At 33.7% G+C, this 20107-nt stretch overlaps 1 protein-coding gene across 3 annotated transcripts in view; it reads right to left on the reverse strand.

The window, feature by feature from the left end:
- STAG1 (STAG1 cohesin complex component) overlaps positions 1-20107 on the reverse strand; it is a gene marked incomplete at its 3' end in the record, with an annotated part of 433334 nt that overhangs the window by 28705 nt on the left and 384522 nt on the right. For all 3 annotated transcript variants that reach the window (XM_082624612.1, XM_082624613.1, XM_082624611.1), the window contains one exon: positions 11913-11993. In XM_082624612.1, the coding sequence (XP_082480738.1) occupies positions 11913-11993 (81 nt within the window). The remainder of the gene's footprint in view (positions 1-11912; positions 11994-20107) is intronic.

Genomic DNA, 20107 nt, shown 5'->3' on the forward strand with positions numbered 1-20107 from the left:
GAATTCAAAGTCCATGGTAGAATCTGAGCAAGAGTAGAGACTTGGGAGTCCTCTGTATGTAGCTGGCAGCAGAAGCAATGGAAGTAGATGAGACTGTTAAAGGAGAATATGTAAATAAAGAGGGCTGACAGAAGTATCCTGGGGAACACTGATATTCAACAGAAGGATGAGAAAGAAGAACATGTGAAGAAATCTAAGAAATGGTCTGAGAAGTAAGAACAAAACCAGAACATGGCATCCCAGAGGTAAGGAAAGAAAACAGAAAAATGAGTGGAAGGACTTTCCTGGTGGTGCAGTGGTTAAGAATCCACCTGCCAATGCAGGGGACACGGGTTCGAGCTCTGGTCCGGGAAGATCCCACATGCCGCTGAGCAACTAAGCCTGTGAGCCACCACTACTGAAGCCTGCGTGCCTAGAGCCCATGCTCTGCAGCAAGAGAAGCCACCGCAATGAGAAGCCCGCGCACTGCAACGAAGAGTAGCCCCCACTCGCCGCAACTAGAGAAAGCCTGCGTGCAGCAACGAAGACCCAACGCAGCCGAAAGAAAAAAGAATGAAATAGTTTAATGATGACAAATGTTACCAAAAGACAAGATAAGGATTAGAAAGTATTGCAAAGATAAAGCAACTCAAGGTTTTGAGTAACCTTGGGTCAAACACTCCCAAAGTAATTAAAAGGGCTAAAGTCAAACCGCAATGGGTAGAAAGGAGCTAAGAAAGAAGGCAACTCTTTCAAAAAAGTTTGACTGTAAAAACTAAAAATAGAATTACCATATGACCCAGCAACCCCACTGCTGGGCATATACCCTGAGAAAACCATAATTCAAAAAGAGACATGTACCAAAATGTTCACTGCAGCTCTATTTACAGTAGCCAGGACATGGAACCAACCTATATGTCCACTGACAGATGAATGGATAAAGAAGATGTGGCACATATATACAATGGAATATTACTCAGCCATAAAAAGAAACAAAATTGAGCTATTTGTAGTGAGGTGGATGGACCTAGAGTCTGTCATACGGAGTGAAGTAAGTCAGAAAGAGAAAAACAAATACTGTATGTGAACACATATATATGGAATCTAAAAAAAATTTTTTTAATGGTACTGATGAACCTAGTTGCAGGGCAGGAATAAAGATGTAGACATAGAGAATGGACTTGAGGACACAGGGTGGGAGGGGGAAGCTGGGGCGAAGTGAGAGTAGCATCGGCATCTATACACTACTGAATGTAAATTAATTAGCTAGTGGGAAGCAGCAGCATAGCACAGGGAGATCAGCTTGGTGCTTTGTGACCACCTAGCGGGGTGGGATAGGGAGGGTGGGAGGGAGACGCAAGAGGGAGGAGATATGGGGATATATGTATGCATATGGCTGATTCACTTTGGTGTACAACAGAAACTAACACAGTATTGTGAAGCAATTATACTCCAATAAAGATCTATTAAAAACAACAAAAACCAAAAACAATAAAGAGTGAGAAAAATAGGATGGCTGCTAGAGGTCTTTTGGCGTCTTTGTTGACCTTTTCAATATAAAAGATTTGAGAATATTTTTTGAATAAATAACTGAAAGAAAAACAAAATGCAGGCCATGCAACTAACTAGCTATGTGACCTTAGAGAAATTATCTTATATCCCAGGATTACAGATTTTAAAAATCTATAAACAAGAGGGTTGAACTATGTATTCTCTGAGGTTCTATCGCATTCTGTGATTCTGCTGAATTAATTTAGGCACTCAAACGAGAACACACAGGTGCTAACTGGTAAACCTAGTACTAGGCACATGGACAGATGTTTAGTAAATATTTGCTGAATGAAATGCAAGTACACATAATACAGATGATATCACAATCCTAGGGAGAAATACGTAATGTGTTCATTTTATCACACAATAAATATAATTAAAAAATGATGCTAGGAGGTATTAATGCTCCTTTATTCCCTTAAATTTCATGGTTGGTGTGCAGTTTGAAGCAGTCTAGGGTATCAGCTATCTTTGGAGTTGGAGGCAAAAGACTCCTTTAAAGGTCAATCATAAAGCAAATGTGTCTTATGTAAAATGATTACTTGCCAATTCATCTGAGGAGTTGTAAATTTAACATCACAACTAAGTAAGCAACCTATTGATTGTAGCATTTTAAGAAGAAAGTGGAAATGGGAAGTAACCAAGGAAATACTGAAAGAAGCTAAAGTCCTTCTTTAGCATTAAGTTTAGCATAGATTTGGATGCAACCTAAATATTGAATGCTCAAGAAAGTTAACTTAATTGCAATCAGTTAGAATTCATTGAGAGAAATATAAGTACCAATCAATAGGTTTAGGTAAATAGGCACAGATACTGTATATTTAACAGAGTTAGCTAATCTCAAATAGTAGATTCCTTTGAACAGCTGGGAACGGAATTTAGGTTTTTTTTTACTTTCAGAACACAATTTTCCTACAAACATCATTATGCTGGCATCTTATACTACATAAAGTTAACGTTTACTTGGCACTTAACTGTGTACCAGGCACTAATCTAAGCTTTTCACATATTAACTCAACTAATCCTCTCAACTGTGATGGGTATTGCTATTATAACTCCCATTCTACATATGAAGAAACAGGCACAGAAATGTTAAATGCAGGCCCCAAGACACAGTTAGTAAGTGGAGTAGTAAATTAACCAGAGCAGTCTGCTTCCAGAGTCTGTGCTCTTAACCATTTTGCTATAATGACTCTTTTTATAATGCGGGAAAATTAACGTATTGAAGAAACAGGCAGCATTATGGAGGTAAGAAATTTGAAACTCCAGTCAGTCAAATATATTTATATATAAACAAAAATGCCAGTCAACCCAAAAGACGCTGAAAAAGAACAACCCAAGAACAAGGTGTGCTAATTATCTAGACTGCAATTTTAAGCAACTAGAATGTTGAGGGAGTGCCTCTAATGCTTTGAACACAATGGAATTCTACTTAAATAAATTCTACTTACTCTTTCTAGCCAGAGTACTTGAATTATAGGGATGAAACTGAAGGCAAAGAGTAGAATAGTAATCTCCTCTCTCAGTCCATATAAGAGAATGTAGACTAAGTATATGGTGCTTCCTTTCAAATGTGTTTTCCTAGATGAAACCAATATTTTCTCTTATTTTCAGAAAGCAGCTTGGCGTTAAGAGCACATTTTCCTAAAGTAGCTATGGACAGGAATTCAAATGGGTCAGGTGAGCAGCTTACACTGAAATTTAAATTATAATATCCTGGCTATATTCTTTTGTATGCCTTTTGCAAGTTGCTTCACTAGCCTGGCTAAAATTTTTTTGCTTCCCTGTAGATCTAGTGAAACCAAGAATTAGACGACTGAAAACCCAGTACGCTCTAATGTGAAAGGGCTAAAATAGTTTCTGTTTTTCAGTGATCTACTGACAAAAATAAGAGAAATATCTCTTAGTGAGTTAAGATGATGTTTTAAAAATACACCCCGACCAGCAAAATCTCAACAATGAAGACTACCAAATAAGGCTGGCACAAGTAAGATGGTGAATTTATCATATAAGCTATATTAGAAGTTTTCTCAAAGGTACAAAGGCTCAAAATACCCTAACATCTTGGGAAGAAAAAAAAAGATCTTAAATGAAGATTGCCCCTTAAGAGCTAAGTACCCCATATGATTATAGTCAGTGAGGAAAGATAAGGATTTAATTCCGAAACACACAGAACATGCAGATTTTAAATGGGTGATTTCTTTTCATTTTGTATTATAATTTTATGTGTCTAGAGGGAGACTAAATTTAGCTGTCCTTTTATCCACAACTATGATATACCATTAAGATAATCATAGCCAGAAACTGAAGCCATGGAAAAACTAGCAGTAAACACATAAAACTAGTTCAACATTATCTGACAAATACACATTTTTAGAATGGGCAGAAATAAAACAGGATAAAGGTGTGAAATAAGGACCTAGATCAGGCCAAAAATCTTAGAATATGAAAATAAAGCCTGTTGAGAATTTAGTGATCAGTTTTCATGATAAAAATGGGGCACAAAACTAAACTAGTTACAAACAAGACCAAGGGGTTACCTTACTAGGCCAGGGACTGGCAAACTTTTTGTGTAAAGGGTCAGGTAGTAAATATTTTAGGCTTAGTGGGTCATAATGTCTTTGTTCGAACTACTTAACTCTGCCACTGGAGCAAGAAAGCAGCCCTAGTCAGTACATAAATGAATGAGCATTACTGTGTTCCATTAGAACTTTATTTACAAAAATAGGTGTCTGGCCAGATTTGGCCCATGGGCTATATAGGTTGTCCAGTCTGTACTGGGCTATAAAGCTCGTTGGAGGTATAAACTATGTTATGCTTATCTGTACTTAGCATCATTACTAACATATAACGAGGCTCATTTAATTATTTTTCAGCTCAACTAAGTCATTCTATCATAGTAAATATGATAGAAACACATGTAACTAAATTCATTCACTTGGGATGCATCGGTGTCACCACTGTGGTAGGGTAAACCCTATGGAGTATCTTTGAAATCGCTTTCTTATATGAATAACTGCTACTAGCTTCTCTTTTGAGGCTAAGGAGTGAGGGTGCCACTCTTGTTAATACACAGTAAAATAACTACTGGATTTTTAAACCCCAAATGTAATACCTAGTTTTCAATGTTGTTGCTGTTCTTGGCGATCTGAATCCCCACCTGCTTGACTCCTGCCATTGCCTCAAAGGCTAATCCACTTATGATCCAGGAACCCTTACGCTGCCTACTGTAGTTCCAAAACATCTTCTGATTTCTCTTTTCTGTGGTGTACAAAGATGAAGAAGCTAAAGGAGTCAGAGGAACAGGGGAAAAGTAGTGATTGTTAGGACCAAAGCGAGAGATCTGAATTCCCAGATTTTCAAAATACAGATGGAGGACAAAATCTACCATGCTATATTCCAAACCTACAGTAGATACCAAGCATGTTTACATGCTCCCGTCACCTTATATAATAGTTCATTTAGTATTAATTTTTGGTTTTGGCAGGGGAGAAGATTAGGAAAGCACAGACTAGGACTGCAGTTTAATGTCATCAAAACAACAATTATTGTTGACTGAAACATTTCTTTTAATCTTCCCAACAACCCTATCCAGCAGTGAATATCACATACTAGGAAACTGAAGTTCAAATGTGAAGTAACTTGCATACCTTTGTCACAGATGGAAAGAAATGGAGTCATAATTCAAACTCGGATTTAACTCCAAAGACCATGCTCCAACACAAAAAATGCTGGAAATATATCTTATTTATAAACTGGGAGCTTCTTATATATATAAATTAGGTGAGCAACAATAAGTCGTTTAAACAAATACCTAGTAATTACGGAATGACCACTGGAAAAAAAATTTCAAAATAAAAAACCTACTGTGGAAAGGAAAAGGCATTACTTCATCAGGGAATATTAAATAGGTTAAAACACTTATTTCTTTTTACTCAAATAAAAGGCCTGACAGGAAAGTAAACTTTTATCATTAATTTTGGTGGCGAAAGATCTCCAATCTCTGTACTGAAAAGTGGGAATTGTTAATGTTTCATTTAAATATTCTTAATGTTGCTTTAGGCCTCTAATAAACTCAGTTAAAACACATTTTTACATTATAATAATTGTTATTTAGAATAGATCTTCTCAGTCCTGGCTCATTACTTAGATTCTGAGGTATTAAATATCTTAGGAGTTAAGAGTATTTATAAAGTGGTACTTTAAAGACCACTGTCCCTGTGTAAGTAAAAACAGCACACAACTGGACAGGCTAGGGAAGCTGAGGAAGCCTTATGCTGTCCTTCAAGGGGTGGGAAGGTATTCCTTACCAGATAGAAAGCTCCAAAAGTAGAGGCCCAGGAATAGGGTTGCAAACACAGCATAGAATTCTTAATAGAATGCTGGAATCGTGACTTGTAAGTTCTCTTCTAAGATCAACATATTTACTTCTGATTTCCACAGGTTTTTAGAATGTTAAGAGTTGGATAAAACTTTGGACAAGTTCCGAGTTCAGTATAAACAGCCATCTACTTATGTATTCCAGATTAAAAAAAAAGAACATCCTGAGAGCTGAACAAGAAATGAATATAAAACAAGTCCTGGATCTTTCTCTCCTAACTTTCCCAGACCAGCCAATCAGGCACTTGAGATAGGATATATTAATAGAAACAAAGCTATCAAAGAATGACTCTGAAGTCATGGACCAATCAAAAAGAAAGGCTTAAAATTAACTCCATAGTTACTGAGGATAGTCTTCTCAAGAAATAAAAGGTAGGGGGAAAAGATCTAGAAAAGAATGAAGTAAAATGGTTATAAAGTACTAAAAATTCATTCCTAGAGGGATAGCTATTATTTCCAACTCTTGGCCCCATTCCCTTCCCCTTCCAAGCAGTTAACTCTGCAGATGGAGAGGTACTATCTATATTTTGTTACTATAGGAAATTGGGGGAAGGACCTGAGTGAGCTATCTCTTTTCTTATTCATTGCTATTCTAAAGGCCTGGGAAGGGGAGAGGTCTAGAAAGCAGCCTGTAGATGTTTATACACAGCAAGGTTAAACATGTCTCTTCATGGGGCCTGGCCACCACTAGTCCCATGTTCACCCTAAACTTCTCCTTTCCCCAGTTTGTTTGGAGGTAAACACATTGAAATTTGCAGAGAACCTTCAGTCAAGAGGGTAACGGAGGACCAAATTTCACAGTAAACATGCTATACTCCTCAATAATAATTTGACTTGTAGCTCTCTGCGGGATGTAGATTTTCTTTAATTTAAAGACTGAGGGATAAGGCCTGGGTCCAGAATGCAGGGACATTTGCCCCAGGCCATTCCTACTGCTGTCTAGAATAGAAACATGCAGGGTAAGGTAGAGAGCACTACAAATTTAGGACTCCAGAGAGTAGGACAGCTCCTCCTGGGAGGAAAAAAAATTGAGGATAAATCCTAGATCCCCAGGCCAAAAAAGGCAATAGGGGCATTAGTTTAGCCCTAACTCTTATTTACCTGGCTCTTTAAATGTCTTTGTATATGTCCAGAAGGAGCTGAAGGAAGAAGGATGTTTTCTGCTACAGAGAAGAGAAACTGAAGGCTGCTTCTACAGGACCAGCACTAGGGGGCACCGGAGCAAAGTATACTGAGCATGACCTGTGAGACTGCCAAAGAGCTTCAACTCTGGAAATTAGGGGAACAGAGGAAATACCCATTGGTGAAACCCAGTGCACTTCCATTTCAAATAAAGATCTAATCCTGTTCTTGATACAGTCGCCCTCATATACTTCAATTTATAGAATACTGTTTACTGTTGAGTTAAATTATAATTTGAATTTAAACTTCAAATATAACTACCATTCATAATCCCCCGAATGACAGTGTTCATGACAATAGGGAAGAAAAATAAATTTTAGAAAGTACTCTCTAAAGAGCAATTTGGCAATATGTATTAAGCCTTAAAAGTATGTACAGTCTTTGATCAAGCAATTCCATTTCTAAGAAAATAAAATGTAACAATGCAAAACACAGAACAAGCTTTTGCACCAGAATGTCCACCACAGAATTAATTTTATTAGTTAAAATGTTTAAACAACCTAAATATCCAAGAGAGGAGAGTGGTAAAATAAATTATGGTATAGCTACACTAGGGACTACCATGCATACATTAAAATATCATCTATAAACATTTAATAAATGAAGAAAATGTTATGTTAATTGAAGAGGAGACAAAATTATAAATACATCATGATCTCAGTAAGACTGAAAAATATGTAAGAAAAAGTAATAAAAGAAAATACACCAAAATATTAACAGTGGCTATCCACAGGTGGTAAGATTTGGAAATTTTATTTTATGTATATAGTCTTTACAATGAACACATACTCAAATAAAAAACCTCAAATTTAAGAAAACCATTCTACCTTATATTTTACACCAAAAACAAATAAGCATAATTTATTAATTAAAAATGTAAGTGACCTCTTCAGAGATTTCAATGAATTTCTATAAATGTAACAATGAATAGAGAAAAACAGAGCAGAAAGGTAGCCAGCTCCCTCACTAGATAAATGTCTCATTCTATATTAACATAATTATTCCACAACAAAAAAACAAAATTAATTCATGTAATAAGACTTTCAAGTTGTCTCTACAAAACCAATATTACAAATGTTAAATATATAGACCCCAAGGGTCTGCTGTATTACATTTAAATTTCAGGAAACAAATTAAAGGGAAAAAAAGGATAGAGAATTTCAGGTGCATCATTAGCAAAGTCTTCCATATACTTTAAGCCACTGACATTACAAACTCAGCCATTTAAAATCACAGTAACTTCTCATTTAAATACCTTTAGGGATACAGAATGATGAAAGAAAACTGTCATGTGACATAATTTTTCAATACCCAACTAACTGATAACTGATATTGCTAGTTTGTGTTCAGTCAGTGAGGAGTCAACCAGTGTGTCCTTAGAAAATCTGTTTTTAAAAAACCACCACCAACAAAACTCTATAAAAGTAGTTGTATTAAAAGCTTCATAATACAAGATTTTAAAGAGTACTAACAGAAAGACACTACGATTGAGGTTCAAGAGACTTGTGCTGTAAGTCTGTGATTTTAGATCTCTCAATTTTTGTCAAGTATAAGGTTCCTCATCTGTAAAATGGGATTATAACATCCACTTTATAGGATTATTAAGCAGATTTAATTAAAGCATTTATATTAAAGTGATTAACAAAATGTAAAATATCAACAAGGTAAAAATAACAATGTCCCCTTTTAGGCCTTACCTAAAACAAACAGGTTTCATCAAGTTATTTCCAAATTCCTTTATAGCTCTAATATTACATTTACAAACAACAGAAGAATGCTGCTACACCAAATAAGATACAGAACATACTAAGCACTTTTCTAGTATTCATTCAGGTCCAACAACTCAGTGAGTTATATGTGATAAACCAAAACCTATGATTACAAGATGGAGAATCAAGAAGTTTTCGCAGTAGTAGTTTTTAAAAATTAATTTTTGAGATATTAATATTCACTTTAAATATCAACAGCAAAAACAATCCCTCAAAAAGTATCAAAGGTATAAAGGGAAAAGTAAATTTCTTTCCTTCCTATGCTTGCCCCCAAAGAATTCTATTTCCCAGAAGTAACCACTGTTAAGATTCTTGTATATTTATCCAGACACCTTCAGTATAGCAGTTATTATTAACCTTAGCACAGACTGCAGAATTCTAGAGCTAGAAAGAATTGGCCCAATACAACTTTAAATTTCATAAAATGTAACGTGAGACACAGATAAGTGATTTTTCATTTGTTATTAGTACCTGGAAAGCCCTTTACAACTGATAAAATGCTTTGATATAAATTATCTATTTTAAAATTATTTAAGTGACTTGCCTAAAGGTTATTTACACAAGTTAATGATGTGGCTGAGACTATACTTAGGAAGTTGATATCTTATCAAGTGGGATGTTAATAATATAGATTACATGTGTTCAAAGCTGATGTATGTGGCTCTTACATTTTCAGAGATAACCTATATCATATAGGGGATTAGAAAGTTTGGCAATTCCTGATCTTGTGATTATTATAAGTAAGAATCATTAAAATAATTATTTTAAAAGGAGAAATATTAGCAATGAAAGATTAATTTTTCAAGTTTGCATGTGTCCTGAAGATTCATGTTTTTCAAGATTATCTCTTTGAGACAACCACTTTTAAACTATAGATGCAACTGATACACGATTACTGAATATATTTTGGTTTACAAAAATTATCAACAACTTCAAAGTGAGAAGAAACAACTTGAGAGACACCTAAGTAAGGAGAAGTTCACATGTGATATAAATGCACACAAAACTACAAATGGAAATCAACTGAACAATAAAGCACCTAAAAGATGCTATGGCATTCTTTCTGGAATGAAGAAAATCAGTGTTGCCTGCAAAATCTGCAATGCCACTGTGGCAATGACAACAACAAAATCTGTAGAATGATTAATGACAAAAAGGAAGTTATTTTTATTAGAATGTATCAGATGAAAATTAAACAGAAAGGCAAGGAATCTCAAAATAATTCTGCTGTAACAGGATTAAAAAAATAGAAAATATTCAAAGAAGTAGGTCCAAGAATAGAGATTCTCACTCTAATTATGGAACATAGTTGTAAAAGGACAAAATTTAAATTCAGTGGAGGAAATAACCACTAATTATGCTAAAGTTTTAGGCTAGTGTATACTCCAAATTTACTAAAATGTAGTTATTAACATTCAGTTAAAATACAAATAACTCAGATAACCAAAATGACGTCAGTGGAAAAAAACAATATAAAAGTCAACCAGGTGAAAAAATCAGAATAAAAGTAACTGTGTATAATATATAAACTCTTGCTTTCAAATTTTAACTTATATATATTCAATCTCCTTTAATCTTACCATATAAAATAACATTTTAAAAAACATGAAAATGTAATATAGTTTTAAAGTGGTTTTTGTTTCCAAAAAAAGGAGGTTAACTTTGATTTTTGTTTTTCAAGACTGAAACTGTTAATAGAAAAAAAAAAACCCATTTACTTCCAAAGGCAAAGAAATCCTAGAATTATTCATAGGAAAGGACAAAAAGAAAAGAACACTCCATATCAAGCAGTTGTTTCTATACGGAAATGTATTACTTATGTTCTTTACTGGTTGAATAGCTTGTGTTTTGTTAAGCTGAGGATATGTAAACATCATAGTATTTTTATTTGGTTCTTTATCAAGTGTTTGCTCTTTACTCATATATTCAAGACTCTTTGATTTCATAAAACAATTGAAACATTTGTTTTATATTTAAGTCAGATAATTCCAATGTATAAAATACTTTTTTAGTCTGATTCTCTTCATGGTTTCTAATTTTCTTTTTAGTAGAGTTGTTTTTTTTTTTTTTTTTTACCATGAGCTCATTTTTCTTAAAACTTTGTGGAAAACTCTTTGAGGCAAGTTCCTTCAGAAAGGATTTATATTTGATTGTCTTAGATTGCTTGGGAATACCACCACGACAGAACATTTTAAATCAAAATCTTATTTTGTTTTTGTTTGTTTTTTTTTTTTTCTAATGGACCACAGAAATAGTATGAATTTAGGGTGCAAACCTATGTGACAGTTAGCTCATGGTTATAAACTTTCATGGGTGACCTATTTTCCCCCCTTTAATTAATGACAAATTTTAAGACAGGCTGTTTCCCTTATATTCCCCCATGAATGGAACTGGTATGGATTTATTTCTAATTTACCCTCATGCTCTTTAGCATCCCAAATATATCAAGGAGACATGCTACCTATTAGACTTTCCTCCTCGCGAGGGCCTTGGGATTCGCCTAGATTACAAAATATCCTCAAGGTTAAGTAGGCTTTAGTACTATGCTTGACTCTCTTGGATCCTAGTTTCACTTAACTTCTGGTTTGTATTTTCCCTTTTGTTTTGCATGGTCACGTGTAGATTGAAAATAAAAAAAAAATTTATCCAACGATGTAAACTTAAAAAAAAGAAGTGTTGTTCAGTTTGGGCCCCAAGGTGCCATAATGCCAGAACTGAAAGCTACATACTTTTGTCTTTCAATATTATTCTTTTTTATAGCATGTCACCTATCAGAGCTCTTGTGGTTTCAACAACAGTTACCTCTTGTAAGAATTTAAACTTTGTATACACATATAACTCTGTGTCTATTGCTCGAAAAACTGTTTATCTTCCAAAGAGGTAAAATATATATATAGGATAAAGCAAGAATTGATAACAATAATAATTATATATTTTATTAAAATTATAATTTGTTACAATAACTGATAAAAATAAATTATTAAATAATGAGTTAAGCAAAGTTATTTTGCTTTAGTAGTACCCCTTCTGCCTACAGAAACTCTTACTTACTTTGGAAGGAGAACCATCAGTAATTTTCACCAACTGCCAAAGAATCGAGTAATGGGAACACTGCAGTGCCTGTACGACTATCTGTATCAAATAAAAAATTCAAACAAATGAGACATAATTTACGTTTGTACAATATTAAGAGAACAATATTTATCATAGTTTTTATCTTACAATAAGGTTTCAAGTCCAAATATCTGTAGAATTAATGAGAATGTATAAAATAATATTTAGTTAAAAAAAGACAAAACCAACGTATCAGTCTAGAGAATAAAGATATAATGTATCTCGATAAATATGGACCCAAATGATACTACGCTTTAAACAAAACTGCACTGTCAGAATACTTTGCTCAGTCAGATTTTTAAGGGGAGATTGAAGAAATTGTTTTTATCCATATTTTATACCTAAATGATTACTTATTTTGTTTTAAAGAATTTTTAATATAAAATACAACACATACAGAAATGTGCATAAAACATATACAAAACAATGATTGAAGTATATGAAGAAAATACTGTGTCACAGATTAGTCTTTGCAGAAAAATGTGGCTATTCTTTGATATGACACCAATACTCCAATTTATGTTTGTGAGAGAAAGCAAAAGACATCTTCCTCTTATTATGAAAATAGTTTGACCTTATGAGCCTGCCCTGGAAATTCCCCCAGGCTCCCTGGACCACACTTTGAGAATCACTGCTCTGGGAACAGGATTGCTGGGTCATATAGTATGTGTATATTTAACTTTACAGTAGATAGTACCAAATTTTTGTCCACAGTGTCTGTATCTAATAGTCTTTGACAGTTCCTGTGGCTCCATGTTTTTACCAACATTTGATATCATCAGGTGTTTTAAATCTGGTGATTTTATTATGTATGAGTAGTGCCTTAATGTGGTATTAATTTACATATTTCTAATTACCGATGGAGATGAGCACCTTTTCATTTTTTATTGGGCCTGAATTCCTGTTCTGTGAAATGTTTATCCATATTTTTCAGAGAGACAAATAGAAGAATTTAGGAAAATAAGAACTGGTTAAGAATCATAATAAAAAAGAAAATTTCATTTTGGATAGGTCTTTTACTGCATTTTTGTTTGAATACATGGTACATCTTTATTGCAATAAAGCATGTCTGATAATATGATATTCCATTATTATAGTGTCTCTATTATTTTCTCCTCTTGGTAAACTAAAAACCCTAAGAGAATGTAGAGAATAAATCAAAGAGAAATCAGTAAGTGGAATGCTTCACGAAGTACAATTTTGGCTGGTTTTACTTTAAAAATTTCAGGTTTCAGATCACATAAGTAAAAAATATCTCCAATGCACCTACTCAGCACTGAAAATAACTCATCAGAATTAGAGGGATGAGTGGTGCTGCTTTTCATACAAAACTAATGAGATGTCAGGGTTTTATTAAACATGATAATTAAATGATTGATTCATGTCAGAATGCCAGAAACAAGGCTACTGAAACACTGTCAACTTATGAACATTAATGTTAAAGAAATCATCTTACTATACTTAGGGGATACTCAATATGGTAAACCTCTGGTTCTGAGACACCATTTGATAACCTTTACTTTATAATAAGAAGTACTAAAGTGGTTTGTGTGATTTAAAACTTTCTCTTGAATTTGAAACAATCTGCATTGTTAAATTACTAGAAGAGTGATATACAAATGAACATTAACCAATGGGAAATTAAGATATGGAAAAAAGTAATGTTGAAGAACTGCTTGATTTTGGTTATATCTATACTAATCATTACAAGTATCATTTCCTTTCCTTCTACATTTCTATGACCTATATACTAGGAATTATTCAAAGTGTGTTCCAAAGTTGTGCACAAGTTTCTTAGATGTGGTTATAAGAGAAGAGAGAGATTGGTCACTTCAATATCTATTTCCAATAGAGAATCTCCATTTTAATTTTCAATATATTGGTATTCATCATACATTTACTTTAAAAGGGCTCCACTGTATTATTTTAAAATAAAAAGCTCACTCTCATTGACTGGGAAACATTTTGCTTTCTCACAGGTATAATTATATAACAATACAGTTGATCACACTTCAAAAGAAAATTCAGAACTCTTTCTTCCAGGCTTTTCATCAGTCATATTGACTTTATCCCCTATACTAGCAATGTTATCCTAACTCGTCAAAAGTCATTTATTTAGCAACTTCATCTTTCTGTAGTACAGGTCAAACAAGAAGGACAAGCAATAAAAAACTGAAAAAGCCAAAGAGATCATTCTAACCTATTAGCACCACAGTCCTTCTCCCTTTTCGTGACTAACACTGCTCTGACTCTGGAAAGGAACTTCAAATAATTCCAATTATTAGTCTGATGACTAAGAATTTCTTCCAACCCTACTCTTCTGACCTCATTTTTCCACAAGGTAATGAGGTACCTGGAAGGACATAGTAATGTATATTGCACACTTCTGGGCAAAAATTAGTTAAGAAGCAGGACTGCCTTCTCCATCTTCTCCCCTATCTGCCAGTAGGATACCAATAACCCAAGAGACCATGGGTCCCTGAATGACTTGGCAGTGCAGTGACACGCCGCTTCCTTTAATTGTGCCTTATAGTAATGTAAGTGAGAAATACATTTCTATTGTGTTAAGCCTCTGAAATATTGAGATTAATCTATTATAGCAGTTAGCATTACCTTAACCAACATAAAAATTATTTTTATTAGCCTTTTTTCTTAATACTTTTATCTATTTAAAGGACCTAGCTCTACCTTTGTTAGCAGAGTGAATCAATGAGAATCATTCAACCTACAGCTAATGATATATCTTGAAAATGAAGATGAACTGTATTATTACATCTAAGTTAAGACCAAGAGATAAACTCTTAGAATGTTTAAAGTTTAGAAAAACTGAATTTGCCTGAAAATAAAACCTGACAGGAAACTAATAAATGTATGTGCAGATATATGTTATCTACACATATAGGACATGTTTAAAATTCTGAAAATCCACATAATGACTGGGATAAATTTAGGCTCTTTTACTTTTCTGTTTGCAAGAGACTTTAAGGGGAAGGAGGCTCAAATTTTTTAGTGCACAAGTACATGACAAAAGAGTGAACTAAACTTAATACTAGTCTGCTTCTAATATCCAAAACTGATCTTTTTATCATATTTAGACTTGGTTAACATGAGTGACATTAATATTTCCTTTTAAAAAGAGCCTTTAGGTACAAATTAATAATCAACATGGTTTCACCAAAAAGGGCATAAGCCTGGTAAATAAGTACATGAAAAGATGTTCAACGTCACTAGCATTAAGAAAATATATATTAAAAAGCACAGTGAAACACCACTACATATCTACTTGGATGGCTAGAGTAAAAAATATTGACAATATCAAGTGCTGATGATGCAGAACAACTGGAACTCTCATACATTGCTCGCAGAAATGCAGAATGGTACAGCCACTATGGAAAATGGTTTGGCAGTTTCTAATAAAGTTAAACATACACTTAACATAAGACCCAGCAATTATACTCCTGGTCATTTACTTTAGAGAAATGAAAATTTATGTTCAAACGAAAGACTGTATACCAATATTCATAGCACTTTTTATTGTGATAGCCAAAAGTTGGAAACAACCCAAATATCTTTCAACAGTTGAATGAATAAGACAAACTGTGGTGTATCTACACAATGGAATACAACTGAGCAGTAAAAACAAACCAACTACTGACTCACACAACAACTTGGATTAATCTCAAAGGCATTATGCTCAGGGTTTACATAGTGTACAATTCCATTTATTTGGAAATCTCAGAAAGACACAACTATAGTGATGGAAAACAGATGGGTGGTTTTCAGGAGTTGTAAGTAGCTCCATCATATGACTATGGAGGGATAATATGAAGAAGTTTTGGGGATGATGAAACTGTTTTGTATCCTGATTGTGGTGGTGACTACGTAAATCTATACACATGTTAAAATTCATAACTTTACACAGGCAGGAAGACAAGTCAGTTTTACTGTATAATAATTAAAAAAATAAGAATCAGTGTGGCAAAGAGCAGAGTTTGCAGTAAGTTTTGAGTAAATGCGAAGAAAAGCACAAACATTGAAGCTAGTAACAAATAAGCCTTAATATAGTCATAAGCAAAAACTGGACTAAAATTAAACAACTCCTGTATTATGTTCTGTCTAAAGAAATGTGTTGATTTCCAGTTCACAATGATAGGTTAAGTACCAGCATCTAATCTCTCCCCACAATTCCCACTGAAACAATACAATACAAAAGAAGTTTGGAAAAAATAAAAATACAAAATAATAGGAGTTTGATATGGGGCAAACATCAGAAGGCATGGGATACTATAAACAGTAGTAGCAAATTAGCAGTAGAAAATTTGGAGACAATGAAAAGAATTTAAAAGCTTGGTTAAAGTGGGTATGCAACAGCTATGAGACTTTAGGCAAGTTATTTAATATCTCTATGTTTCAGTTTCATAACCAATAAAATGAGAATAACGATGTATATTCTATAGGGCTGTCATGAGGCTTCAAGAAATGTATGCACATAAAGACTTAAAATAGTACCTGGTACATAATAAGTACAAAACTTAAATTTTCTATTACTGATGGCTTGATAGGCCCCAAGTTACTGATATGATTACATTTCCTTCTTTATGGGTTTAATCATACTATTTTGTTATATAGCATATATTTACCAAAATAATTTATAAATTGTTCTTTATTGGCTTTCAATTTTTAGAATCTGGAAAGACATTCTTGGAACTATGTATTGAAGCAGAGTTTTAATATTTAATTTTTCTTAGATGTTGCCTAAGAGAAGGTTTAAACTTACAGATATACAGATACACCAACAGAAAACTGGCACAAAGGCCACAAAACAGGATAAAGAGAATCTTAATATTTTTTGCCTTCATTTTACAAAAAAATGTATGAAGAAATACTACAATAAATTCTGAAATGTGGGTTCTTTACAAACTAATGACTATTGTGTTAAGGAACTGCAGTAAGTTTTATATTTTCCATAGGTTAAGAATTCATTAGCATAGGGGTAGGCATAAACAGACCCTGGAACATATTCTTGTGCCAGAAAGTATGGAAGTGCTCAAAAAATATTTAAAGCACATAGGAACAGGCTGGAAAGAAATTCCCTCTGGCTAAATCTGCAACAATTTCAGCACCAAAATGAATAACAATAGTACTGTTTTAACCAGATGAACAGAATAGGAATAAAACAGAAACCCATGAGTCCATACTGATACTAAATTTTAAAAAATAAATTTAAAATTTAAAAAGGTAAACAAATTAATAAATACATAAATAACCAAAGGGAGAAGGGAAAGTTCTTCCTTATAGCAGAGGGCCAACAAATAAATATAAAATAAATGACAGAGTTAGAAAATCACCACTTCAGTTACCATTTTGTGACTATCATAATAATAAACGAGTCAGGCAAAATCACAAAAGAATGCTCAAATTATTATGTCAAAGTTTGGTAAGAAACAGGATTATTTACACAGTCTTAAAGAATATTCTCACAGATTACTTATTCATTAAAAAAGAAAATGGTAACTCTGCACGGGAGATACTTAGCAGACCTCACTTACTAAAGTGATCAAAATTAATTATCACCAATACTGAACAAACTGCCATCATGTGCTTCCTGATGTGATTCACTGAAAACAGAGTATCATTTATGTAGCATTCCTGCCACGAATGCATAATCTCAATCTAAACGTGTAGATCAGACAAAAGTAAATGAAGAACATTCTATAAAATAACTGGTCTGTACTCTTCCAAATGTCAACATCATGAAAGGCAAAGCCTGAAAAACCATTCAGATTAAAGGACAACAAAAAAAAAGACATTACAAAAATGCAATGTGGGACTTCCCTGGTGGTGCAGTGGTTAAGAATCCACCTGCCACTGCAGGGGACATGGGTTCAAGCCCTGGTTGGGAAGATTCCACATGCCATGGAGCAACTAAGCCCATGTGCCACAACTACTGAGCCTGTGCTCTAGAGCCCATGAGCCACAACTACTGAGCCCACGCACCACAACTACTGGAGCCCATGCACCACAACTACTGAAGCCCACATGCCTAGAGCCTGTGCTCCGCAACAAGAGAAGCTACCGCAGTGAGAAGCCCATGCACCTCAACGAAGAGCAGGCCCCGCTCGCCACCAACTTGAGAAAGCCCATGTGCAGCAACGAAGACCAAGCACAGCCAAAAATAAATAAATAAATTTATTTTTTAAAATTTTCTAAAAAAAAAGAAATACAATGTGCTATTATGGCTTGGATCCTGGGCTGGAGAAAAATTGCTATAAAATATTATTAATATTTATTGTACACATGCATATTAATAGTATGGGGGAGGAAAAGCGAGAGGGAGAGAGAGCAATAGAGAGGTGCACAAGCATGTAAGAGTACAACTGGGAAAAATTATTGACAATTGATGAATTGAAGGAAATAAGAGAGCTGATTTTTCGATTATAACTTTTCTATAATTCAACTTTAAAAAAAGTATTTTAAGAATAGCTAAATTTTTTAAACTTTGGTTTTACCTATTCTACTACAATAGTTAAAATAGCACTGACATGAGAAAAGGTAGATCACAGGAAGAGGAAGGAAAAAAGAATTCAGTTAATCCTGAAGAGTGGGACTGTGAAACTTCTAGTTGAAATGGTTACCATGGAAAACAAACAGTCAAGCATATAAGGACAGTACAGTTCCCCCAAAATAGCTAGAAAGTTTTAAGGTATCTTCAAAATGTTAAGCATAACTGAGGGTTAACAAACAGCAAACATTTTGGCAGTTCTTTGATATCCTTGCTCTAGAAGTATTTTCTTGGATTCTAATTAAAAGGAACAGAGTTGGAATCTAAAAAAGTAAGCTTGCATGGTCCTATGAAGAAACGGCTGAATACGGGTTTTGGATTCTCAGTACTGGGTATCTAAAGAGATGTTTCTAAGAGGTGCTAAATGCTAAATAATTTCTGATTGCTAAAATGAATAAGAGTACAATCTAGTAGTGAGGTACTCAAACTTCATACACATGTTTAAATTAATAAAGAATATGTGTCTAAGAAGTTAACAAAGTTAAAGTAAATCTCACATAAATGCTCTCTTACTCAAAGAAATTAAAATAAAATTGGGTAGATAATGCATATGCAGTAAAAATAAATAATAGAAAACCAACATAATCACAGAAAAACATTGTGAGACTGTAACAAGTCAGGTCTAAGACAATAAATGATGGTATGGAGAATTAAAAATAAATTTAGATATAGTTATAATCTCCAGATAAAACAGAGAAGTGCTATTCTTATTCTCTTCTTGAGGAAAATGTGAAAACCAAAAAAAAGACTATCTTAACTCTTATCACTCCCTTTCAACTCTGAAGCACAGCTTAGAATATCAGTGAATTGCATTTAGGCTACTGAAAAGTTTGAGATGAAAAGAGGATCAAAGCTGAAGAGTCAACAATAAATGAAGAAAAACAAGGGGTCAAATTTTCAGCATTTTCCCACAAACTATAATAAAACACCTAACACAATCAGGGACATTTGTTATTAAGAGTGGCTACAAAGTAGAGATCAAAGACATGAATTAAGGCAATTTAAGAGTTAATCATAGCAATAATAAAGCATTGTTTCTATGATGAACTTTTAACATGAAATTATAATTTTGTTATATCCATTGATTACTTTAGTATAATGAAGTGTCATCTAAGCATCCCATATTACCAAAACAGGAATGGATGAGCTCACACCTAAACACCACCTTATACCTAACTTATGGGGTTGGTGTTTTGGTCTACATGAATGAGTGTCTGCAATGTATAAAATAACTCTTAATCCTTAATAACAGATCGTTACTGTTAATTAGCAATAATTTTAATTGTTAATTAGTAAGTAACAAGTTAATTCTCATACAGAAGTATTAAATTCTTAATTCTCTGTATGATAATTAAGTTGACTATTCCAAGTCTCTTCCAGACTGGAGAAAGTCTGTTGAGTTCCTGCCCTTTTCACTCCAACTTACATATGAATGCAAAAAAGTCTAAAATCTGCTAAAGGCCTCCAAACTTATGTAAATATGATTCACCACAAAAACTAAGCCATATCTAAGGCTTACTATTATCATTACCTAGAACAGTGTCCGAAATACAGCCATGATCAGAAATTT

Source organism: Mesoplodon mirus (genome assembly GCF_964341445.2).
Source record: "Mesoplodon mirus genome assembly, chromosome: 6".
Classification (NCBI taxonomy): Eukaryota; Metazoa; Chordata; class Mammalia; order Artiodactyla; family Ziphiidae; genus Mesoplodon; species Mesoplodon mirus.